The 25,760-nt window shown below is 44.7% G+C and overlaps 1 protein-coding gene and 2 long non-coding RNA genes across 5 annotated transcripts in view; 2 read left to right on the top strand and 1 right to left on the bottom strand.

Annotated features, from left to right (window-relative positions):
• LOC116660111 overlaps positions 1–25,760 on the top strand; it is a 62,421-nt gene that overhangs the window by 7,720 nt on the left and 28,941 nt on the right. The gene's annotated exons all lie outside the window — the stretch shown is intronic.
• LOC116660112 lies at positions 16,821–24,618 on the top strand. The gene is made up of 3 exons (XR_004315497.1): positions 16,821–16,830; positions 18,880–18,882; positions 24,154–24,618. It is a non-coding gene; the product is annotated as an uncharacterized LOC116660112 (long non-coding RNA).
• Positions 20,628–25,760, bottom strand: part of ENPP6 (ectonucleotide pyrophosphatase/phosphodiesterase 6) — an 83,248-nt gene continuing 78,115 nt past the window's right edge. For all 3 annotated transcript variants that reach the window (XM_032468808.1, XM_032468807.1, XM_032468809.1), the window contains one exon: positions 20,628–24,100. In XM_032468808.1, coding sequence (XP_032324699.1) covers positions 23,886–24,100 — 215 coding nt within the window. In that variant the 3' untranslated portion in view covers positions 20,628–23,885. The remainder of the gene's footprint in view (positions 24,101–25,760) is intronic.

The following is a 25,760-nucleotide window of genomic DNA, read 5'->3' as shown; positions in this document are numbered from 1 at the left end:
CACACTATCAGGATGGGGTAAGGTGGTTGGCATCCCCTCCTTTTCAAGAAGAGGCAGTTTGGACTTGGAGGTCAGTTGTGTTGTCCCCAAGAATAAACAGCGGAGTCAGGAATCAAACACCAGCCAATCTCACCCCAAAGCCTAGAACTCTCAGTGACGCCCGGCTGCCTCCTGTACTTTTGGGTCAATGGAAAGCATCACTTTGCCTTCTATTTATACGACTGAGTCACTTATAAAGATCATGACTCCACTGTCTTTGTAGATAGCACGCCAACCAGGCTCACAAAGAGTCATAAGAGAACGCCGTCCACAGACTAACCACAGTGCTGCTTATGGGAGACAGACTTCAGAGCAAGACAAATTCCACAAAGCATCATGTGTCTATGAAGCCAAACCATAAGGAAGTTTCTTTTTAAAATAATATTTAACTTTTTTTCCTGTTTATAAAAATAATATACAATCAGTGAAAAAAATCTAGGAAAATCTAAGGGAGAAAATAAAAGCCAGCTATAATGTTAACATTACAACATACATTGTTTTACTATTACTATTTGTACATATATGTATATATATATTTAAATATATAATATATCTTATATATTTATATATAATAAATTTATATATTTTACATATAAATGAAATTAGACTAATATTATGTATACAGCTTTTTTTTTTTTAGACCATAACATTACCTCTGACCATATGGCCAGCCATTAGCCACTCTTGTGGATCGATCTAGGGTCTTCCTCCAGGCCATCTCCTCTTACAGGCAAAGTGCTGCCCCCAGGAAGATTTCCTTTCCCCAGTGTCCAGGGCTGCCCCTAAGTGGGGCTACGATGACGGACAGTCCACTTTGGGCTGGTGCTGGCATATGGTACAGGGCCATTCCTGCCATCTCAGTCTGGCTTGAATTGCTATCTTCCTTAGTCAGTTGGGAACATGAGGCCATTGGTGTCGGCTGAGGGGGTCAGTGGCCGGGCAAGCATACTGGGTGTGAGTGGCTTGCTCCTCAGCCTTATTTTGCCTTTGGGAATGGTTAGGCATCAACCTCTACGTATCATCTTTCTGTAATGGTTGAGCACTTCTTGGAATTGCCAATTTTATGGCCAAGCAGACCGGATAAGACCAGTTCCTGAATGGCAAGTATCAGGCGTCTGGTCACCTGGTGCCCGTGGTCAGTTGTCTCCCTGTCAGGGTCCAGTGGCAAGCCAGGAGCTGTTGACCCTAAAAGGAGAAGAGGTATTTACTGGAGCCTAGCTTTAATCATAAACCTTCAGGACCTCCTTCATTTCTGATGTTCCACTGAAGTTTGCAGATGGCTCCAGACAGCCTCTCGACGTGCCCAGGTCCTCCAACCATCGCTCCATTTCTGGATTCACAAGGTTCCAGCACAAACACTTCTTCCTCTGCACCCTGATCAGCATAAGAGCTTTATTTTTACTCTTGAGTCTCCTGCTAGACCAGCAACCATTCATATCCCCAGAAATGTTTCTCTTCATCACATTTACCTTTAACTTTTTTCTGTGTTTTTCACCTTTAGTAAATTTCACATTGAAAAAAAACTTTTTTAAATCTAACCTAATCATCCATATTCCAATTTTGTCAATTGATCCAATAATGCTGTTTTTAGCATGTGTTTTCCTTCCAGCATGGTATCCAGTCTAGGGTCAGATACTGTGTTTAGTTGCTGTGTCTCTTTAGCCCCTTTGAATCTGGAATATTTCCATAGCTTTTTGTTGTCTTTTATGACACTAACATGTTTTGAAGACTACAGCACCCCATCCTCCTTTTTATTGGAACATTCCTCATTTGGATTTGTCTGATGCTTCCTTGTGATTTGGTTCAAATTCTGCATTCTTGGCTGGAATCCAACACGGGTGATGCTGTGCCCTTCCTGGGATATCTCATTTAGAGGCACGGAGTTTATCCGGAAATAAATCCATACATCTGTGGTCAGTTGTTTTTTCTCAAGGGTACCATGACCGTTTAATGGGGGAAAGAATAATCTCTTCAACAAATGATGCTGGGACAGCTGCATATCCAAATTCAAGAGTATAAAGTTGGACCCATCTCTACCACCATATACAAAAATCAAAGTGGATCAAAAGCCTAAACTTAAGAGCTAAGACTATAAAAATCTTAGAAGAAAACGGGGAAGTCTTCATGACACTGGATTTGACAATGATTTCTTAGATATGACAACAAAAGAACAGCCAACAAAAGAAAAAATGGATAACCTGGACATCATTAACATTAAAAACTTTTGTGCATCAAAACCACTATTAAGAGAGTGAAAAGATAACCCAAAGAACTGGGGAAAATATTTGCAAATCATATATCTGATAAAGGATTAATATGCAGAATAAATAAAGAACTGCAACTCAACAGCAACAAAAATACAAACAACCCAATTCAAAGATGAGCAAATAACTGGAATAGATATTTTTCCAAAGAAGATATATAAATGGCTACTAAGCACACAAAGAGGCTGAACGTCACTTCTCATTAGGGAAATGCAAACCAAAACCACAATAAGATTATTGCACACTCGTTAAGATGACTGTTATTTTAAAAATAAGAAATACCAAGTGTTGGCAAGAATATGGAGAAACTGGAACCCTTGATCATTGCCGGCAGGAATGTAAAATGGTGCAGCACTGTGGAAAATGGCTTGGCAGAGCCTCAGGGAGTTTAACAGAATACCGTGTAATCCAGTAATTCCACTCCTGGGCATATACACAAAAGAATTGAAAGCAGGGACTCAGATACTTGTGCATGAATGGTCACAGAAGCCCTCCTCACAATAGCCCCAACCTGGAAGCAACCAGAATGTTCTGTCCATCGATATGGTGTATCCATACAATGGAATATTATTCAGCCATAAAAAGGGGTGGAGTACCAATATATGCTACAAAGTGGATGAACCTTGAAAGCATTATGCCAAGTGAAAGAAGTCAGACACAAAAGACCACATATTGTATGATTCCATTTATATGAAAAATCCAGAATAGGCAAGCCCATAGAGACTGAAAGCAGAAGAATGGGTTGCTGGGGCCTTGAAGAAGATGGAAACAAGGAGGTGGGGATATGACTGTATAATGGGCAGGGGGGTTCCTTTTGGAGTGATGAAAATCTGCTGGAACTAGATAGAAGTGATGGTTGCACAACATTGTGAATATACCAAACATTATTGTATTATGGTTAAAACGGTAAATTTTATGTTATGTGCATTTTACCACAATTTTTAAAAAGTCACATATGAGATTTCTTTTTGTATCCAGCCTTTTGCTTATCCTGGAGTTTTTAATTATTATTTTTTTCACTTTTTTTTCTATTATGTCCTCAAGCTTTTCAAATGTTCCAGAACATCAGGTGTTTCTCTTGTGCTCTGTGTTTTCCAGGAAATCTCATTCACAGCCCTGATTCTCCTGCTCCAAGCTTGGTTAATTTCTCTGAGACTTGTCACATAGAAGTTCCCTTGACCTTCCTCTGCCTGCACCTTGCCTGAGCCTGTATTTCCCCTCGCCTTTTATTTTTCTGTTTTTGGTTTAACTTAAGGATAATCTTCAAGTAATTACAGATTGTCCCATCTGGGAATGTCTATAATCCATCCTCAAAACTGATTAATCTTTTTGCCTAATTCCAGGTTAGATACACTCTTCCCTCTACTTTCCCCTAGGCTGCAGTATTGCTTCCATTTTCTGACATTTTGTGTTACTTGATTTTTCTCTCAAGAAGTTCTTAGATTCTCCTTCTCCTCTGAAAATCCTGAAGTTTCACAGTGATGTGTTTGGATACAAGTCTTTTTCCATCCACTCATTTGTTCACTTATTAAAGTGGACTCTTTAAATGTGGAGACTTTTATTTTTCAACTTGGAAAATTTTCTGTATTATATCTTTGCTAATTTCCACTTCTCCCTTTTCTCTATTCTCTCTTCCCCAAACCTCTACTTGTTGCATATAGGACCTCATGTATCTTTCTCTTAGTTTCTTATAGTTTCTCTCACATCATGTCTTTGTCAACCAGTTTTATTTTTTAGGAGATTTTCTTGACCCCTTCTTCCAATTACCCTGTTGATTTATTTCATCTTGGCTCTCCTATTTTTAATTTGTAAGAATTTTTATCTTGTTTCATACTCATTCCTTTATCAAAACATCCTGCTTTTATTTTATAGCTATAATGTAATTCTTCCATTCTCTGGGGATGCCAAACTTGTGTGTTTATGTAATGCTTCCTTATTTTCCACATCATCCCTTCCTTCTGAGATTACATTTTCTGTTTATCATGAACTCTCTTTTTTTATGCTTTGGATTGATCCCAGGTTGTCCATTCATATTTAAGAGTAAGATTCTAAAAGTAGGTTGGGGACTTTATATGTTTGGGGAAGGTTCCTTTCTTTTTTTTTTAGGTCTACAAGGCAGGGAGACTGTTGCTGTGCAGGAGGCCACCAAAAGCCAGAATGTGGAGGTCTTTGGCGGGGCGGCAGAGGTGGGGGGTGGCTATTTCATTTTCCAAAAAAAGAAATTGATTCATCAGCTTTGGAATGCTTAGGTCATAGCATTCTGTGTAATAGGCTGGGACAGTGATTGCTTAATTTACTGCTCTTTAAAGAATCCACATGTTTGCAGCCTCAAGTTTCACTCCCAGTTTTGCCATTCTGAACTCGCTGATTCCTTAGCCACGTCACCTCTCCCTCCCTTTGATCCAGATTCCCCTGGGTGAGCACTTGCTGCTTTTTCCTCCTCCTTGGCTCATCCATCACTTCTCTACAGGCTTCCTGCCCTACAGAATTTGGTGGAAATCCCTCCTCTGCAGATAGCCCCTCTCCTGTCTCTTTGACACTGTAGGTTAACATACATTAATTTTTTATTATCCTTATATTTTAGGGTGTCTCAGGAGAGAAGATCTTTTCCTTTCTTTACTTTTTGCTGTGGACGTAACCTCGCAATTTATTAATTGCTCTCACTCGCAAAATGATCATTTCTAAAGTCACTTATAATTTGAAAATTCTCTTATAAATCTCTTCCCTACTTGTGAGTTGACCTTATAGCCCAAAAGCCTGTGCTTCACCAAGTTTCATCATCTCCTCAGACTGAATACTGAGTGAGTGAATAATTTAACTTTTTTTTCCTAAAAGGACCGATCTCTTTTTACCTGCTACATGATCTCCCTAGAGTTGCTTTGGAGAAGCATGAACCATTATTTAACAACGTCTGTCTCACCTGGGTCAGCCAGCACAGAGGTACTCACGGGAAAAGGAACTTGAAAGCAACTCAGTGCCTTTAGGAGTGTTTGCCCTTGTGATGTGCAGTTTAGGACTCAGGTTCAAAATGTCTCTGATTTCCTTTGTCAGGAGCATCTTAAAATTTGTAGCATGTCTCTCTGAATTTTCACTCCTGTGAGATTTTTGTTATACTTGAGTTTCTGCTGCTCTGGACAAAGACTGCCTGTCATTTTGAAGTTTCCTCTGGCACTTTCCCAAAGTGAATTTGTACCATACCACTGATGCTATATTTAAGTCAGATCGTGCCACATTTGGGGAAAACCTTTCCGGCTGTTTTGTGTGATGCAGACAGACAGATTTTAATTTTTGTTTCACTCTTCTTTTTGGTTATGTTGATCAGTACCATTTAAAACCAAGTTAAACTAATACAGTGTTCATCTCACACATTTCTTCATGATACAATAATACAGAGAAGAAAAACAGCTAACACTTAGTTCTTACTACATGCCAGGCACTGTTCTAGGGAATTTGTGTTACTTAAGTCCTTTACTCCTCAGATGACCACGTAGATAGCTACTGTTACACTGTACAGAGGAAGAGAAGTGAAGTCAGAGTACAAACCTAGGCTGTCTGACTCCCGAAGGACATTTTCATGGAAAAGCTTCAGGACCATAAGCCAGAGTAGCATCGCCATCGAAGTGTCCATCACACTCAGCCATGGGAGGGTGCCCACCGCCGTTCAGGGTCACATGCAGACCCCAGCCCATTTGGAGTTGGAGAGGCAAGAAACCTCGTGAAAACAGCTGAGTGAGAGACAGCTGCAGCCACCCAAGAAACCGGCTTTGCCCCCTGCATATTTCCGCCCCAGGCATGCTCTGCGTTTATGATATTTGGGCTGGTAATCTGAGCATTGACACTGAGAGATTGTGTCTTTAAAGTGGTCACAGGAATGTCGAAAACAAGTAGCAACTCCGTTTTAATGGTTTTTCACAGGGAAGTAGGCAGCCTCGGGGGGTCCCCGTGTTGCGAGTCAGGTCCTCCCTCCTCGGAAGGAAACGCTTCTCTCGAGAGCAGGTGGGTCCACCTTTTTCTGTCCTGGTCGGGATTTTGTGTGTAAAGCCTCAAAACAGAGCTGGCCTCTTACACCTCTCATGCCTCCCTCCCTCCGCCTGTCTGTGTGCTTCCTCGGCCTTTCCGGAGCTGTCGTTGGCTAACAGATGCCAAATGGTTTCGTGTTCTAACGCTCCCTCCACCAGCTTTTCCATCAGCACCACACCCACCGTCGTGGACAGTGGCCTGAACTTGCCGCTGCCCACACGTGAGCTGCTGAACTGAAAACCCCACTTTATGATTTAATGCTCGGGGTGGTGGTGGGGATTTCTTTCCCCTAAGAAATGTATCTGATCTTGGCCAGGCTTTAGTGTGTCATTATGCTGCATGTCATGTTCTTAGGTTCATCTTGGCTTTGGTTTTACATCAGTCACACCTTGGTCAAAAATCCTTTGTTCATATTCTGAATACGAGTATTTCACACAGACACGGGCAGTTCTCTGAAATGGGGCACAGGGTCTTCATTTGGCCAGGTGAGGTGTTGAAGAGGAATATCTTCCTAGCATTTGTAAGATATAAAAAGTGCTTCTCTGAGCTTTTTTTCTTTTCTGTCTTTCTTTTTTCTTTTTTAAAGGATGACTTGGGATATACGTGAGTCTTCTTGAGAGTTTGAGTACGTCTTAGGATAGATCTTGGCTTTCTCGCCGTCTGGCACTTTTATCTTTTACTGTTTCCTGTTTCAGCTTTATTCCGTGTGGGTAAAAGATGTCACAAATCTTGAACACAAAAACATTAGTCCGAGGCAAACTCTTTGTTCTTTACCAAAACATAGGAGAGAAGGGAGGTTCAGAATTTAGATTTTTCTCCTTTTCCTTCATAGAAAGTGCTCTTCTCTGGAAACAGCTCCACAGCACAGACTTTTCTTAATCCTGCGTGTCTTCGAATTTTTGTGATTTTAACTAAAGCAAGTGTCTTTGACTTTTGGTTCAGCTTCTAAATGGGGAAACCATGTACAAAGTCTCTCCGTGGGGCTTTTTGGTATGTTAAACTTTTTTTTCACTCCCAAATGATGACGGCTCCTCAGTGAGTCTTGACAATAATTTCTAAATTAGCCTTGCCTGAACTTGTGCTCGGTAATCTTAGGTATTTAATTGTAAGTGTCATAGATTCCCAGCATTTCCAGTACAGGTGTCAGATTAAAAAAGACAGTTTGACATCCTCATTGAGCAGGTCATTTTCATCATTTTCCACGCCAGGAGCAAGGTAATTAATACCGTCCCCTCATTGCAGGGCTACAGCGGTGACTTTGTAAATGTCACACTTCACATACATGGACTGTGATGCGTGTTCCACCCGCTCTGTCTAACGTGGGACCACAAAGGGTACTGTGCTTAGAAAAGTCATACCTGGAAGGCAGTGAAGTCATTCTGTCAAGAAGCAGGGCAGCCAAAGCTAACATACAGTCATGTCTGCTGAAATGTTTATTTTACATAATTCTTGAAAAGTGAATGGAAACCATGCTTTTAAGTTGGCTTCAGAGAGATTATGTTATGGGAGAAATCAGATGCACAAAGTGTTTAATGGAGAACAGTGCGGAGCTGAGAGATTTCTTGTTGTTGTGGCTCATCTTCTGATGTCCTGCCTCCCCAAGCACACAGCTGGTGATCAGTTACAAAACACAGTTTCATCAGCTACAGTCACCACACTGTACATTAGGTCTCAGAACTTACCCATCTCATAGCTGAACATCTGTACCCTCTTACCAAGTACCCCTATTCCCCCCACCCACTGCCCCCGGGAACCACTTTTCTGCTCTCTGTTTCTATGAGTTCAACAGGGTTTGTTTTTTGGTTTTTTTTTTTGAAGATTCCACATCTAAGTGATACCATGTGGTATCTGTCTTTCTCTGTCTGGCTTACTTCACATAGCATAATTTCCTCCAGGTTCATTCATGTTGTTGCAAATGATAGGATTTCCTTCTTTATTTTTTTTTTTAAGGCTGATTAACATTCTGTTGTGTGTGTGTGTATATATACACACACATACCTCATTTTCTTTTTCCGTTCATCTATTGACATACACTTAGGCTGCTTCCATGTTTTGGCTATCATCCATAATGCTGCTATGAACACAGAAGAACAGATACCTCTTCAAGACGATGATATCCCTTCCTTTGGAAATATCCCCAGACGTGGACTTGCTGAATCATGTGGTGGTTCCATTTTTAATTTCCTGAGGACCCTCCATACTGTTTACCATGGTGGCTGCACCCAGTAACATTCTCACCAGCAGTGCACAAGTTTTCCTTTGTCTCCACATCCTTGCCAGCATTTATCATCTCTAGTCTTTCTGAGAATAGACATCCTGACAAGTGTGAGGTGATATCTCATCATGGTTTATGATTTGCATTTCCCTGATGTGGTAATGTTGAGCACCTGTCCGTGTACCTGTTGGCCATTTGTATGTCTTCTTCGGGAAAATATCTATATAGGTCCTTTGCCCATTTAAAAATCGGGCTATTGTTATTACTTTTTTGCTATTGAGTGATATGAGTTTTTTGTATTTTTTGGCTATTAACCCCTTATTGGACATATGATTTGCAACTATTATCTCCCATTCCATGGGCTGCTTTTTCGCCTTGTCGGTGGTGTCCTTTGCTGTGCAGAGGCTTTTCAGTTTGATGTCATCCCACGTGTTTATTTTTGCTTTTGTTGCCTTTCCTTTTGGTATCAAATCCACAGCTCACCGCCAAGACCACTGTCAAGGAGCTTACCCACTCTTTTCTTCTAGGAATCTTAAAATTTCAGGTCTGATGTTCGAGTCTTCAGTCCACTTTGAGTTGCTTTTGTGTATGGGGTAAGACAGGGGTGCAGTTTTATTCCTTTGCATGTGGCTGTCCAGTTTTCCCAGGTAGGTAATAGTGGCCCATCGGTGGGGAAGCTTCCCTCACTTTAAACCAGAACCGTAGACGCTCAGTAACTCTTCAGGACAGAGACACATGTGGGAGGGAGCCAGGATCAGTGTGTAGCACCTCGCCCGCCCGAGCACCATTCTGCATGTGGAGGAGGCGACTCCCAGTGTGGGAAGAGGCGCTCCTGGCCTCGGAGCTCCCTCCTCCCACAGCCAAGCACCAGACCCTCCAGCCGCTACGTTACTTTGCCAGTGGTGGCAAATCCGTCATCGCTCAGCATCCTCCATCCACCCTTAGAAAGGTGGACAAGAGGAAGACAAGAAGCATCATCCAGATGGTCCGTCAGCATCACCCTGATCATCATGGTAGAGCAACTTGTACAGGGTGTTCTGGTCAACCAAAGGCTGTCCTATCCATTTTCTCACTAGATCTTTAAGAATGGGGATTAAAAATTGGTCAGTTCCTTTGACTGAATGATATAACTGTTATGGACTGAATCTTTGAGTCTCCCCCGAATTGACGTGTTGAAGTCCTAACCCCCCAGTGTGGCTGTATTGTGGATGTAGCGTCTGAGGAAGGAATTAGGGCCAAAGGAGACCATCAGGGTGAGGCTCTTATTCAATAGAATTAGTATCCTTTTAATAAGAGACACCAGAGAGCCTGCTTTCTCTTGCTTCCCCAGGACAGACACACCGAGGAAAGGCCATGTGAGGACACAGTTAAGAAGGTGGCCATCTGCAAGCCAGGAAGTGAGGCCTCCAGAACTGTGAGAAAATAAGTGTGTGTTGTTTGAGCCCCCAGCTTGGTATTTTGCGAAGGCTGCCCGCACTGGCTAAGACATGTGGAGGCAGATGGAGCCTTCTGGCTGGAGGTCATGACCGTGCTGTGCTTGCTGCTGAACGTGAGGGAACAGGCTCACAGACTGAAATCGGAACCTTCTCATATCTGGTCCTTTGCAGTCACTGCCTAACAGGTTTCAGTCTCTTAGGAAAGAGTGAAATGAGCACTGCGCTGGGCTTCAGTTCATGTCTCCGGTCCACCCCGCAGGGTGACCGACTTGTCTGGGTTTGTCTGGGGTTAGCACTGCAAGTCAACCTCGGTCCCTGGCAAATCCAGATGGCCGGTCACCCTGCCGCCCAGTCATCTGCCCTGGATATCTTCATTTTAATAACCTGGTTTATGGATAATCTGGATTCACTTTCGTCTGAAATTACTAACTGCCTTTAGAGTGCATCTCTTTCCCTGCTCAGGTGGGGCATCCCAAGGGCAGAGCGGGCTGCAGGCACCAGCTCCACTGGGAACAGTCTTAACATGCCGAGATCAGATATTTGTCAGGAACCCAAGTGAAACCTGGAAGACCACTGCTAACATCTGGTGATCCAGTAACACCAGTGCTCTGATCGGCTGGTCACACTAACTCTGGAGAAGTAAGACGCCTGAAAAGCTGGGACTTGGGACCCGAGAAAATTGTGGTAGGAAAATCAGAAAGCTCCCGGGCTGGTGGCTGAGTTGGGAAACTCCCGAAGAGGAGCTCCTAGGGGAACTGAATTGCATCCCGGTCCCTAAGGCCTGGCTTTGATGCTCAGAAAGGAAGGATGCCCCTGGAGGGGGCGCAGGAAAGGGTGGTCTGATCCCATTTCTAGTGGAGCCGCCTTTGGGACTGTCAGCTGCTCCTGTGACCCCTACCAGCTTTGATCTCCAGGACAGGCCAAATGGACCCCTTCGATTGCCCTGAAATCATAGTATTTATTTACGTCTATATCATATCTGCAGACGCGTATTATGCGGGTTTCCTCTGCTGTGTTTCTTCAGCTGCACTTACATAATTTATTCTGCCAGGCTGGGCCTGTCCTTGACATACCAAACCATGAACTTGAAACCAGAAAAGTTCTGTGAGGCCTGTGCAGTCTTTCCTCTGACTGTCAGGCCCGATGCTAGCTGGAAATAGAGCCGCTGGGCTGGGAGAGGAAAAAGGAGTGGCCTAAACGGTCATGGAAAAGTCTAAACAGAAGATTTTCTTTCTCTCTCCACTTGCAATGATTTATTTTCATGGTTTTATGAGACTTTAATGAGGAAACCTTATCTGTACGCCTGGTAATTATCAACCAAATTCCCATTTCCTGTCAGAAAATCCACAAGAAGTCAAACAAAGATGGTGGAACTTGGGGGACTCCTTGGCCCCATGACCCGTACAGCTGAGGAATGACTTGGGGCCGCCCGGGGTATGTGGCAACGCAGCACGTCTGTGACTCGTCTTGTATACGGCTGCTCTGCTGGACTTCAGTTTAGAGAATTCAGTGCAAGCTAAGGTGCCATGGTCCTCCTGTGTGCTGTCCCGCGAGGTAGCTGATCTGAGCGAGGGAAGTACAATTGCCCTCTTTCTGATTTACTGTAATTTGTAGTCTGGTCGAGTTCCTTCTGCTGGGTGGATGAGGTCACACCTGAAACAAAGGCTGGACAAGATGTTATTTATGAACTTTGCATTTTGAAAAGTTGGGTTTTGGGGGGGATTTTTTGCTTGCTTGCTTGATTTTGGGGCCACGAATCTCAGCTCTTGCCTAAAAATAAAGAAGCTATAATTTGGGTCACGCACTGAAACTGGCATGATTCAGGCCATAAGGATGGTTGCCCCCCAGATCTTGGAACTCAAGCAGAGAGCTTGTCAAACCTCCCAAACGTCTAGGATGGAAGGTACACGTAAGAGAAGCTCTAAAGAGCTCGCCAGAAGGATGGAGGCCCGGAAGAGTGTCAGAAACTTTTCAGAATTTTAGGGCGCCCTAGCGCCCAGAGCAGCCAGGAAGCCAGAACACATCTGAATCTTTATTTTCAGTTCCAGTTCAGTTAACAAGGTGAGACTTTCTTTTTCTTACACGTCTCTCAACGTGTAAAATCTGTCATATTCTCAAATAACGTACAAATTTCTCTCTGCTTTTTCTGTCTTTTGAAACGAATTTCACTCGTGCTCATGTGGCATCTTCATTGGCATCTGGGCCAGGGATAAAAGAACCGGAAGGAGAATGTCATGACTGACTTAAAGAAACACTCATCAAAACCCCATCACTGCAGGTGGGATGGCCTAGGCTTGTCTCGGGTCCAACGAGGTCTATGCCAGGAGAAAGTGAGATGCCCCATGTTTGCTGTTGTCCCCGTGGAGCTGGGTACCAAGTCCTCGCCCCATCGCTGCATCCCTCCCATTCTTCCCGTCCCCACGAGAACAGGTAGGAAGCAGGACGCCAGGAGCGAGAGCTACTCTATACACATAAGTGGTTGTGAGCTTTGGACACTGCTGGGATGTTTATTATCCTTCAGTGATTAATTTAAATCCTTTGACTCGCTATATTGCAAGGGTATTTATGTCTGGCAGGCTTTTTGGACTCATGAATGAGCCAGGTCACGCTTTTTTTTCCTCCTCTTTTCTCCCTTGAGGAGCTATTAGAATTTAATCACCCTGCTAAGATAGCAAGGAAGAAGAGGCTCTTGGCATACCAGTGTTATCCAGAAGGGGCACATGCCAAGGTCAAGGACTTGTATAAATTAAGACCCAGATGGTATGTGGGTCTGTCCAGTAGAAATCTAATGTGAGTCACATACGAAACTTGAAATTTTCTAGTAACCTCATTTACAAAAGTAAAAGAAAACAAGTGAAATTAATTTTGATGTACTTTAGTTCACACAATATTTCCAAAACATAACTATTCCAACATGTTTCAATGTAAAAATGTTAATTAAATCTTCTCTTTTTGGGGGGGGGGGGCGTCATTAAATCTTTGGAATCTGGTGTGTATTTTATACCTACATTCAATCTCAAATTGGACTAGACACATTTTAAGTGCTCAATAACCACATGGGGCTAGTGGCCACCCTGCCAGGCAGCATGAATACAGACTATTTATCTACACCTGCTAACTACATAAGCTCAGTCAGTTCTCACTTGCTGCTCTGGGTACACGAGTGACTGTATTTAGTAATGGTGTGGAGAAAATGGTGTCCAGAAAATTCTGCTTCCTCTGTCCTCATCACTCTCCATGCTGAGGCAAAATTTAGAACGAGGGTTGGAATTCAGATAGGCCCAGCCTCTGCCTTCAGAGAATAATGTGTCAGTTTACCTTCAGATGGTAAAATTTAGACCACTGATCTCCAAGTTCCGGCCACAGAAGAAGCAACTTGTTGAAATACAGATTCCTGAGCGGAGCTCCAAACCACCCAATGATCGTGTCTGGAGGTGAGGCCTGGAAATCCGCCTCTGATCAGAACCACGGGATTTTAACACTCCCTGAAGTTTGAGAACCACAGGCCTTCAAACAGCAGATGACGGGGTTCCTCTAGAAACTTCGGCTTTTACTTTGTTTGGCTTCAGGAGACGACGGGCGCCCTCACGCGCCCAAGGCGCAGAGGCTGGGGATTTCTGCCCTGTGTGTCCCGCTGCCTTGCTCTCGGCCAGTTGCATCCAGGGACCTGCGTAACACCCCCGGCAACTGCGAAACGGCTCTGGGTGTATTTTTCAGACTCCACCTCTCCTCGTGAACCTCTTTCCTCTATTTCCGTGTGTGCGACAGGACTCGGCACGTGCAACACCTGCGCTCACACAACCACCGTCCCCGCGGGCTTTAGGTAGTTACGAACGTCTCCTCGTGACTCTCCATTGCACCTGTAAAGAGCAAGGGAGGGCTGTCTTCAGGCGGCAGGAGGGAAATCGAGGCACCTGGGAGCTGATTTGAGGAAAACTGGGGCCCGCAGTGAACGGCGAAATCATTCCTCTTTTGGGCAGCCACCCGGAGCCTTCCCGCCCCTGCCCCGGGCTCCGCTGTGGCCGTGGAAGCCCCTGGGAATACCTCCGGTAGACGCGTCAGCCCGCGACGCTGTGTGCCAGCGTCCTGCCTCCGGTGAAGAGGTGGGATCCTCTTATATCTGTGTCGGGAGACTTCAGGTGGGAGGTATGGTCTTCCATTTCACGTTTATTTGGAAAGAAATGATTTCTAGATCCCAATTCCCAGGAGCCAAGGGGCAGGCATTTGAAATGAAAGCCGGTGTCCTGGCCTGCTCACTCCTCTCGCTCCCCAGCGGAGCTGACGGAACGCTGTTAATTCAGGGCAGGAGCAGGCGCCCGGGGGGGGCCTGAGTCTCCCCGGGGGTTCATCTCTGGGTGCATATTCCCTAAGTGGCCCCAGGGCCACTTCTGTCCATAGACGTGAGGAATCTTTCTGTCAAAGAGACAGATGTGTGTGTAACTACTTAAGAGAAAGGCTTTTTAAAATATATATATATATATTTTAAAAAATTTTTTGTAGAGGGAGGTCTATTTATTTACTTAATTTTAGAGGAGGTACCAGGGATTGACCCAGGACTTCATGCATGCTAAGCATATGCAATACCACTTGAGCTATACCCTCCCCCCCTGAAAAATTTTAAATTGCTGTCTTTTGGTTGCCTGATGAGCCTCTTTCAAAATATATACCTTAATACGTTTATTTATTTAATTTTTTTAAATCAACTTATTGGGGCAGGGGGGAGGTAATTAGGTTTATTTATTTATTGTTAATTTTTTTTAATGGAGGTACTGGGGATTGGACCCAGGACCTCGTTCATGCTAAGCATGCGCTCTACCACTGAGCTGTACCCTCCCCCAACACGTTTATTTTTATATGTGTGTTTTCATAGCTTAATTTTGTTCTCTGTCTTTTTATTTTAAAGCTCTATTTTTTCAATTATGAGTTCATTCTAGAAAATTTGTTATATACAGAAAGTATAAAGAAGAAAATTAAAATCAACTACAATTCTGCCTTCCCCAGAAATAAAAAATAACTATAACTATTTGGGTGTATTTATTTTTAGGTTTTTCCTTGCTTTTTTTTTTTTTTTTTTGGTACATGTTTAGGAGAATATGAAATCAACTCCTTTAAGAAGCCTTGGTTTTATTTAGTGGGAGGTGGTATTTAGAAAACCACAGGTTGGACACTAGGAATGCTGCTGGAGATGTCATTGTTAACCGCTAGAGCTAGAAAACATATATTTAAAGATAAAAATCTCTAAGACTTTTAAATTGATATTTCTAATTCAAGTTCAGGACATAGATTTATTTACCCTCTTTTAGTTTATGTCTGTATCTCCTTCCTTCCACCCTGAGAATCCTGGTTCTCAATGCCATTGAGATGATGTCATTAGAATATCCCATGTTAACGTCTATGCTTTTTTCTAGTTTACTTACACAGCAGTCTCAGAACAACAGCATGAATATTCTCACCACCATTAAGACTACTGACAACAGTTTTTTGTTTTTGTTTTTTTTTTGCAAATTCTCTCCCCATTTACTTTCCCTCCATTGAAAAAGTGATACCATATCTACATTGTCAAAGCACATGGGCGCCGCTCACTGCCCTCTCTCCCTTGTTCTGTAGTAACTGTTCATTTAATGTCACGTCCATGTTTCCCTGGTCATTTTGATCTGTTCTCTAACAGATTCATTAGGAAAGACTCATGGGCACAGTATTTCCTAAATTCTTTCCTATCGATAACAATTTGAACCTTTTCATCCTTCGAAGTCAGTTTTACCGGATATAAAAATCTTCGGCATTTTCTTTTCATTAGTATCTCAAATACATTAGTTTTCTTCTGCCATAAAGGTATTGTGTTTGAAAAGGCTTTTTCATTATAAATCACCACTTACTCTTTTTGCTTGGATGCCCAAAGGATTTTTTTCTTGGTCTTAAAATCCAGTAATTTGGGGTTTTGATATTAGTGGTTCCAGTGGATAGTCTGATATGTGAGGTCTTCTTTCAGGAGTTAGTGTTAGTTTGTTCCTTTTTAATTTTAGAAAAGTTTCCTTGCATTACAGTTTTAATATTTGCTCTAGTCTTCTGCTTTGGTTTCCTTCTTCTTGGATTCTTATTACTATGTGTTCGATGTTCTCTTCCTGTCTTCAGTATTTGTCACTGTCTCTTACCTCTTAATTTAATTTTGATTTTTTTAACCCTCCCTTTCACCTATTTCTCCTAAAGCAGTATCTGTCGTGATATTTAACTCTGTTCCATCTAGTTTAGATTTTACTTCTGAAATTATTTTTCTTTCTCTCTTATTCTTTCTTGAGTCCAACCCTTTCTTTTTATAATTTGATTTATGTTGTTCTTTCCTTTTGTTTTCTTAATGTATTTGGTCTCATCTTGAAATAGTAAGTTATGGTTTTGATCTGTTTTGTGATCAGGACTTCCTGGCATGATTTCACTGACTGTTGGACTACCATTCTGTTCCTTATTCTCATTTAAAAATTGTATCTTAATATGGAATTTGACTTCAACTCTTTTTACATTTTTAATTGAAATTAGTTTCTCTAAACTTCAGAAGCAGATGTGGTTCAGGACAGTCTTTCTGATTTTATACAGATCTTCTGTTGCTTTCATGTAGTATTCAGAAATATGGCACCCTGGCCAGGAATTCCTGGCTCTTTTTCTGCCATGCTTATCTGAACCTCTCTTTCCTTCATCTCTGTTGTCCGTATTTTGCTGGATTTGACTGAACTTTCAGCAGAGTCTTCTCCATTTGGAGCCTTACCCCAGTATGGAGCCCCGGCCGGTCAGTTTCAAGGGCGTCTATGGACAGACGGCCCCAGCCCTCCGGACGTTACCGGGGGGAGTGGTGGGGCGCTTCCGAGTACCGCCGTGTTCTGAGATACGGTGCGGGTTCAGCTCCTGCTTGTCCTGCCGACACCGCCCTGAGGCCAGACCTTCCTAAGCTGCAGAAGGGCGGCGGGGAGGGGAGACGTGTAAACACCGCTATTCCAGGAAGGGGATCTCGTCAGCACCCCTTTTTTCCTACCCGCCGCCCACTCCTCCCTTCTCAGTAGCAAAGGCAAGGTGTGGGAGGGAGGGAGCCAGTGACTGGGTTTCTTCCTCTTCCTCCACGTGCTACACAGGAGCACCCAGGGCTCTGAACTCCCCTCTACTGCCTCTCCCAAGCCATCGAGAAATGACAGTACCGGCTTTTGTCAGAGTCGTGTTGAAAAGTCAAATTAAGCATGGTGAAGACAGGGCTCATTTATCTTTTCTTCCTTTCTCCCCATCTGCTGCAGTTCCTGGTGTTCGTGGCTAAAGAGGGGGCCCGCTGAAATGCTGCGAAAGAAACCCCTGCCCCCTGGGTTCCTTGTCACACATTAGTCATTTGTCAAATCCCTCTACTTTCTACAAAACGTTTCCTGCCGCTGGCTTTTCCAACCCATCGCTCTATAAGGAGCTCTGTCCAAATTTAGGTGACCTTCTGACCAGAGTGTCCTAACCTTGACTTCACTCATTCAGTCATTCAATAATTCATGCATTTCACCAGGAAATTATCAACTATGTTGTGGCAGACTCTGCTGGTGCTGCAGACTTGGTTTGGAGACTCTAACAATGAGATTCGATCCCCATCCCGGAATTCTGCTCAGCCTACAGCCTAGCTGGAGGACACTTGACAACAACTCGTTACAAGGCAATGTGACTTGCTTTGTTATCAAAGAAACAAGAAAAGAATGTGAAAGCACAAGCCTTACAGAGAATCTAGGCTGTGAGGGATAAATGAAGTTTGCTAGAGGGGAGGGCAGCCCGGACAGAGAGCCAACGTAACAGCGCTGACACTGGCACACCCGGGGCTCACCTGAGGGGTCTGATATGAAACATCGAGAGATGTGGGGCAAGTCAAGCTGTAGAAATGGACAGGAGGTGGAATTTGGAATTTAATTCAATAGGAATGAGAGACAAGGGGGTTTTTGACCCAGGTGAGGAACATGATCCTCCTTGCTTTGACTGAGAGATAATTACGCAGGCAAGGCAAAGAGCAGACGGGAGCGGGGGCATCAAACTGCCAAGGGCGAGATCCTGAAGGAAGCAGGGGGTGAGCTTCCTGCCTCCAGCTCCTCCGCCTAAGAGCTGAGCGCTTCTTTCCTCGTGTGACTCCTGTTTTCTCTGAAATCCTCTCCATGCACTGCCCATAGCAACCAGAACATTCTGTTCTACAGAAATGAGAATTCAACTCTGCTCAAAAATGGAAACAACGAGATGACTACACTGTAAGTTCTGTGAGGAGGGTAAGTATTTTTCCCTCTACACATCCCCCAAGTACAGCCCAGTACCTGGTGGGAAGGGGGAGCTCGAGAAATCTTTGATGAGCCAGACTGAACCCGAGAGCAATTTGAGGGGTGTGTTAGTTTCCCATGGTTGCTGTCACAAATTCCCGGAAACTGGGTAGCTCAAAACAACAGAAATGTGTTCTCTGAGTTCTGGAAGCTGGAAGTCTGGAATCAAGGTGTCAGCAGGGCCGTGTTCCCTCTGAAGGCTCTAGGGGAGGACCCTCTTGCCTCCTCCGGTTCCTGGTGGCTGCCAGCCATCCCTGCTGTTCCTTGGCTCATAGGTGCATCACTCAAACCCTTGCCTCTGTCACCACGTGGCCTCCTTCCGTGTCCCTGGGTCAAAGCTGGTCTGAAGGACGAGCTGTGAAGTGAGCTGCATGGGCCCCTGTCCAAGGACTAGATTACAGGCAGTCCTGTGTGGCCTCGCCGTGGACCGGGCCACACAGAGTCCTCCGGAATCACCTTGGTGACCATGGGAACCACCACAGTGATACACCTTTAGAGTCCCGGCCCTGTGAGCGTGCTGGGGCACATGGAGAAGAAAGGCCCTGCGGGGACTCGGCACGCAGGGAGTCAGCTCTGGGGCTGCTGCGGGTTAGTCTGTGTGCATCCGGCCTGATGTCCGCTTTGCTTGCCTTCCTGTTGGCTGCAGAGCACTCACAGGTGCAGGGCTTGGTGGTTCAGAGCATTAGAAATTGCATTTCCCAGGAACGATCCGCTTTACTGTGCTGGTGTTTGACTCCCCAGCTACCAAACCCTCAATTAGTTACCAGATTAGTTAAGGAGCAGGGCTGCAGATTAGTAGGGTCCCCTCAAATCCTGACATTCCAAGAAAGAAGGAGGGAAGGGAAGAAGGAAGACAGGTAGGAAATCTCTCTGCTTCCAAGGAAACTGTAAGCTAATGAGACAGAAAAGAATAACGTAGTTGTTTCCATATTTAGCATGCAAAACAAATTTGTGCAAAATAGAGTATGTATGAATTCAAGGAAACAGAAAAATAATTGGGAGGTACATTTCTCAGTGCTAAAGGGAAACCAAAGTGAAATAATAATTAGAAGTGGGGTTAGATCAGAAGGCCAGAGATGAGATTAAAACGGTGAAGCAGGAACTTTTAAAAGAGTGTGTGTAGGGGACGGTTATAAAAATGGAAAGAAAATGCAATAAAATGCTAAGTCATTCATGCCTTCCACAACTATCTTTTAAGTACTCACTGCGTGCCAGGCATTTTTTTAGGTGAATAAGACAGACAGTGTCACTGCTGTTCTCAGCAGAACTTCCACTGAGAAAAATAGTCAATATTAAACAGCAACGGCGGTGATAACATGCCGAGAATTCTGGCCAGTGTAGGGTAGGGGCGGGGCCGGGGGGAGTCGTGTGGCTGGTGTTCGGGGCCCCGGAGTGCACAGCGGGGGTCTAGCCTGGTCAGGGTGGGTGTAAGGAAACGTTTGCCCTGAGTTCTAAGGGAAGGGGACGCGAGCTTGATGAGGATGGGGGTACTCATCAAGGAGGAAGAAGTGGTGTGGTTCAAGTGCCCCAAAGCAAGAAGAGCTTACAGAGTGAAAGGAGAGTGACAGGAGATCAAGTTCAGAGAAGCACAGATGTGGTGGCAGCCCTGATACAGCTTGATAAAGGTGTGAGATGAAGACAGTGGGAGTCAGTGATGGGTTTAGAGCAGGGGCGTGTGTGGCCTGGTCTGACTTGCATTTGAGAAAGTCCCCCAAATGGAAGAGAGGAGAACGAGGAGGAGCCAGGCATCTCACGGACAGACGTGAGGAAGCCGACGCACAGTGACAGGGCAGAGCTCTAGTGGGGGTGCTGGCGAGAAGGGCCTGTGGACTCCCTGGCTTCTGGGGTGAAGCCATAAGGATGCGCCGGGAGGGACGGAGTACATCCAAGTGGCAAAGTAGGGTAGAGACTGGACTCCAGCCATCACAGGGATCATGATTATTCCATTTTCACGAAAGCCCAGGCAGGCAAGTGTGTAGAGAAGGACTGTAGTTTAGAGGTTGCTTGGGGGGGTGGGGTGGGAGGAAAGGGGCTGACTGCTAATGTGCCCGTGGATATAGAGTTTCTTCTTGGGATGATAAAAATGTTCTGAAATTTGATTGTGGTGATGGCCACACTAATGCCATTAAATTGTGCCCTTTAAAAGGAAGGACTGTATAGTATGTGAATTGAATCTCGATAAAACTGTTATATTTTTTAAAAGTAAATATGCTTAGTATTTTTAAAATCTAATCTCCTTCCTTCCATCTGTCAAGTTTATAAGCTTGGGATGGAACATGCTTAGTCCTTGAAATGAAGTATAATTATATTGTCAGTTGGGCGATAAGAAAAGACAACAAGCTGAAAAGGAAAAGTTTGTTTAATCTGAGGAACTGCAGACAGAGAGAGTGTCTGCTGTGTAAGCAGTTCTCCCCACTGATATTTATTCTTTTTTTCATTCAACATGCATTTGTGGGACATTTATGAAACATCCGGGGCACTGCTCTAGGTGCTACTTTATGATTTCAAGGCAACGTAGAAATATGTCTCCCACGGCTTAGCCCTGAGACCGAGCTTCCCATGTTTTGTAACCAGTCTGTCAAGGCTGCCCCCCTCTTCTTCTAGCACGTAGTTTACAAGAGCTGACTTTGGTCTATCACAAACTGCTTACAAAGATGAAACACATAATCACATTTGGAAATCTCTGGATATTTACAAAAATGTAAAACACTTTTATAGAAAATTCATAAAAGAGCCGTGCGTCTTGAACAGGGAGTTTGTCTGGTAGCACCGTCGGGAAGCTTGGACTCACAAGGACTTGGGTGTGCAGAAGGCTCTCTGGTCTCTCTCCATCACCGGGGCTTACAGATCTGCTTTGGTTTAAAAGGGGGTGGGAACCTTGACCTGGCTGGGATCAGCAGCCAATGCCAGTCTGAGGGCTCCTGGAGAAACTGGCGGATTATGAAGTTGCTGTCAGGAGATTCAGGTCTGCCAAGGTCCAATCAGCCCATCTCTCCTTAGCGCAAAAAACTGCATGACTTAAAAGTGTTGTCCAAGGCCGCACCCCAGACCCTGTGAACCTGCCTCTCTGGAAATGGGCCAGATGATGCTTACAATTCCAGAAAGGCTGCAAACTACTGTCTCTAGCTGGACTCTGATCTGCTGTGGATTTCCAAGATCCCTTTAAAAGTAAGGAGCTGGGATTTTGTAATTCAGGGCTCTTGGAGGCTAGAAGGAATTCCCTGGGCCTGCTCTAACTTACGCTAAGTCTTTAGGTCTTAATTGAATTGGGTTCTGGCGATTGGGCATATGGGCAGGGAAAGTAGCCATTCATCCTATCTTTAATTTAAGGATCATTCCTTTCCTTTATCTTCGGTCTTTGCAGGTCAATCCAATTATCTCCTCCTGGAATTAGCAATGGAGTAGTAGAATAATCTGGGAAAGTAAAATAGTCTATCTGTAGTCCAAGTGGGTTTTACTCTGATGGAACAAAATGCATTTAGAGAAAGTAGAATTTTCCTTGGGAAAATAAGGTAACTTTAGAACAAAAATCAAAAGAAAAAAATTTTAGCCAAATAATTAAGCCACTAGAATGTGTGCATTGTTTTAGATAAAAAGTTTTTTTCTCCATTGGGTGTCTGAATTTTCTTTATTATTTACCAATATGCATGATTCCAAAAGTACCGTATTCTCACCTGTCTATTCAGGACCACTGGTTGAGTAACTATACTTTGTCAGACAAATATCTGAAATTTTATTATGTAACTTGAAGCTTTTAAGGGTGAGTGAAGGGAAAAAAATTGGTAGAACAGAGCATGAAAGACGAATCCAAGTCTGTGTGTACATTTGTGCCACCCTTGAATTTGACCATCCACTTTTAATTTAATCACTTGGATATCTTTTAGGCATCCTTCCTTCACAAGGGAAGACAGTGGGCTCCACTGAATTCATCAGAACACAGTTCTTTGAGGAGAAGGAAAATTTTGAACAATAGATGCCTATTTCAACAACCACTGCCGATGTTCTGAAAGCAGTAATTTGCTCTCAGCCAGGAAACAAAGGCTGATGTGCCTTTCCAGTTGATTCGATGGTTTGCTGGCACTTAAAAAACACATTACATAAATCCTTAGAAATCTTTTGTGAAGATAAATTTGGTATTTTAAAGCAGCGATCCTTTGCCCTCACGACTCAAGGCCCAGAGGCGGTTCCCAGGCTTCTTGAATCAGGGTGAGCGGAGGGTCTCATTTTTCAACGTGAACGACCACAGAAAGGCGTCATCGTCCTGACGAGACGTGGTGCGTTGTCTTTTGCTGACAAAATGTCTCACTTGCCGATGTGCCTCATTTAGTGCAGACCCCTTAGTGCAGTGATACATGTATGACGCTGAGCAGATGGAGATGCAGTTATCCCCTGTTCTGCAACAAGAGCTACAGCAAATGTAGAAGACTAAACTGAACACATTTCAACTCAGGCTCAGTGCCTCTTCTTTGGGGTTTCTTAAGAATTCAGGGCTCTGAGGTGGCACTTTGACCAAACTGTTTCCCAATCACGTGACTACGTGGTTAGTGACTGGGATTTGGCTCCATCCTGTCGCCTCCATTCCCCGCCCCTCCGCCAACCACTTTCCTGGGAACTCTGGGCCATCAAGGGCCCAATCTGCCGTGGCTGTTGAGTAAGCATTGCTCAGGGACGCTGATGCATCGAACTAATGCATCACCACTTTGAGCAACGAGTTGAGATTCCTGCAAGTCTGTCCACACCATCAGCCCTTTCCCTGCCTGTGATGATATGTCAGGGGGATCCAAAGAGTGGCCGTCTCTGAGTGCGCCTTCCCATAGGCAGGTGGGCAGGCGGGCAGGCCGTCCAGCACACGCAGGGCCTGCCGTGCGCACGTTCATAACGTGGTATGCTGCCAGAAGGCTCACAGGTGCCTGCATCTGTTGTAAGCTTTTCTACTCTTCAAAGCCAGGGATAAAGTCTTGTGCACTCAAGACTTGGGGAAGGAACCCGTCTCTTTCACTTTGTTCTATGAATTCTGCAATTCTTAGTGATTCTGATTGATGGTTGAGCCGTGCTAAGATACGCTCTTCTGGGACTTCATAGAAGGTGAGAAGACTCCACGAGCTGGGTCACAGACAGCAGCCACTGCTCCCACGTGGACCTCTTCTTCCGAGATGGAAGGAGCAGGTTAGTGGATGGTGGTCCTCTACCCCGAGGATGGCTCCCGGGTGTAGACAGGGCAGAGACAAGGGCCCGCTCCATGCAAAACAGGACCGAGCGGGGCCAGGACCGCATGTAATACCTGCTCAAGGTCCGGTTGCACCAGGGCAGGCCCTGCTCAGACAGCTCATCTGAGTTCGTGAAAAAAAAGGGAGAAAAATAACCTACAGTTGAACAAGTGAAAACCTAGGATTTTCCTTACCTCCAAAAAAACCAAAATTCTGTTTTTGTTTTTTTAAGAAATAGGGACTTTATGTATAGACTCATCCAAGAATAATATATTTACAGCTTTTATGGCCTTGATTGAAATAATGAAGCTATTCAGATAGAAAACAAACGCCCCCAGCCCTGGGGGGCGAAGGCCCCCCGGGCCGGGGGTGCGGGGACCGCCGGCGGGCGGCTAGGCCAGCAGCGCCAGCAGCGCCAGCAGCATCGGGACCAGCGCTCCGGTGCGCGGAGGGGTGGCCGGGGCCGAGCTGGCCGGGTCCCTCAGCATGCACACCACCCGGGACCAGGACCCGTTGTTGGGCAGCGGGGCGACGCCGGACACGTTGCACATGACATTGTAGACATCCACAGATCTGATGGGAGCGGCTCTGAAGTTGGATTTGAAATCTGAAAGGGAAAGGCAAGCAAACACGTTGTCATGGTCATTTGCGGGCAGAGAGGGGGGTTGTCACAATGCGGAGGAATTACTCTCAGGAGCCGGGCAGCTTTGGGCAGAAACTCTGCTTCATCCATGGGCTGTGGACAAGGGATTGTGAACCTGGAAGGAAATCTGGAAGGTTCTAGGAGATGAAGAAATTCACTTTCTGTGGCTAATGGAGATGAGTTCCTTTGAAAGACAGGTCAGCCAACAAACTGCATAACCGTGCTTCGCTTGTGACAAAAGAGCTCTCCGTGACACAAGGGCCACCCGAGGCTGCTCATTTTTGCAAGCACTGGAGAGCTGCTGTGGTTCCAGAAGGCTGACTATCTTGCCAGGGTCCCCAAAACCCAATTCCATGGTAGACCTCTCTTCCAGAATGCCTGTCCAGTGGGGACTGGTTAGCCTGGGTGCCCCCAACTCAAGAATGTTTCCCATTTTCCTGCCACACGGAGGTCCCAGGGCTGGCTGCAACATGACTGTACCGTTTTCTAGGTGTGATCATTAATTCACAAATAACAGCAATGGTTTCCTAAATACGTTTGGAAGATCAGTTGAACATTCCTTGGGAGCCTTTCGCTGGCACATAAAATAACTTAGCTGTGTGGGAAGTAAGGGACCTGGTATTGAGTAAGGCACCCAAGTGAAGGCTCCACGATCTAAGAGAAGAGTGTTGTGCCCAGAGGCTGCATCAGACTCCAGCAGTGACACGTGTGAGCGCGGGTGGTGCTGGCTGCTCACAGCATAGCAAGTGAGGGCACTGAAGGAGAGATTTCAATCCAAGGTGGACCCTCTCCTTCTCCACAGGAGGCAAAGAAGATGCTGAATGAGAAATGTTTAAAGAGTGAATATTTAGTAATATTCATAAGCACCTTCATGTTTAGATTCCAAACCAGAGCTTCCAACAAAATATCCAAAACTATTAAAAATCTGAGTTTGGGAAGGAGTTTTATCCATCAATAAAGGCCTGTGCATGTACTTTAAATATCCCTTTAATTTTTTTTTTTTTTTTAGAAAAGGGTAGTTTGCGGGCTGTAAAGCCAAGTTTTCTATCTTAGAAAATAATCTTTATCGTTGCTTTGTAAAATGATCACATATACTTGATTCAAAAAGCAAACAGGCACCAATAGCAAGAGAGCACAGAAGTGTCCACACCAAAGTCTGCTCTATATTAACCCTGAAATTATAAATACAGGGGGAAGCTATACACCGAAAACTCGGCCGCAGGGGATGTTCGATCTAGGGCGACTTCCCAAGGGATGGGTCTTGTTCACTTTGAAGAATTAAAGTTGAATTCAGCATTAAAAGGCTCCTGGGCTCTACAACCAGCTTGCAGCCCCTTACTAGCTGGGCAACCTCAGGGGATGGGCATGCAGATGGTGCCTGAGTCCCAGCTCCAGGCACACTGCCTCTGCTGATGTGGAACAAATGCCCAGCAGAGCACGGATGGAACGTCTTCACCCTATAGATAATCCGAAAGGTTCACTTTACTTTTAGAGCAAGGAGGGTGGAGGTCAGCATCACCTCAGGGTGAAAACTAGTTTTTAAAAAACCCACGCTCCCCTAGAAAGGAGCATGCGGAGGCTGCCCTGGAATGCCAGCCCTTCTCTGTCAAGGAGAACGTTACAG

This window comes from Camelus ferus, chromosome 26 (genome assembly GCF_009834535.1).
Source record: "Camelus ferus isolate YT-003-E chromosome 26, BCGSAC_Cfer_1.0, whole genome shotgun sequence".
NCBI classification, from domain to species: Eukaryota; Metazoa; Chordata; class Mammalia; order Artiodactyla; family Camelidae; genus Camelus; species Camelus ferus.
This window is presented reverse-complemented; position numbering and strand designations above follow the sequence as displayed.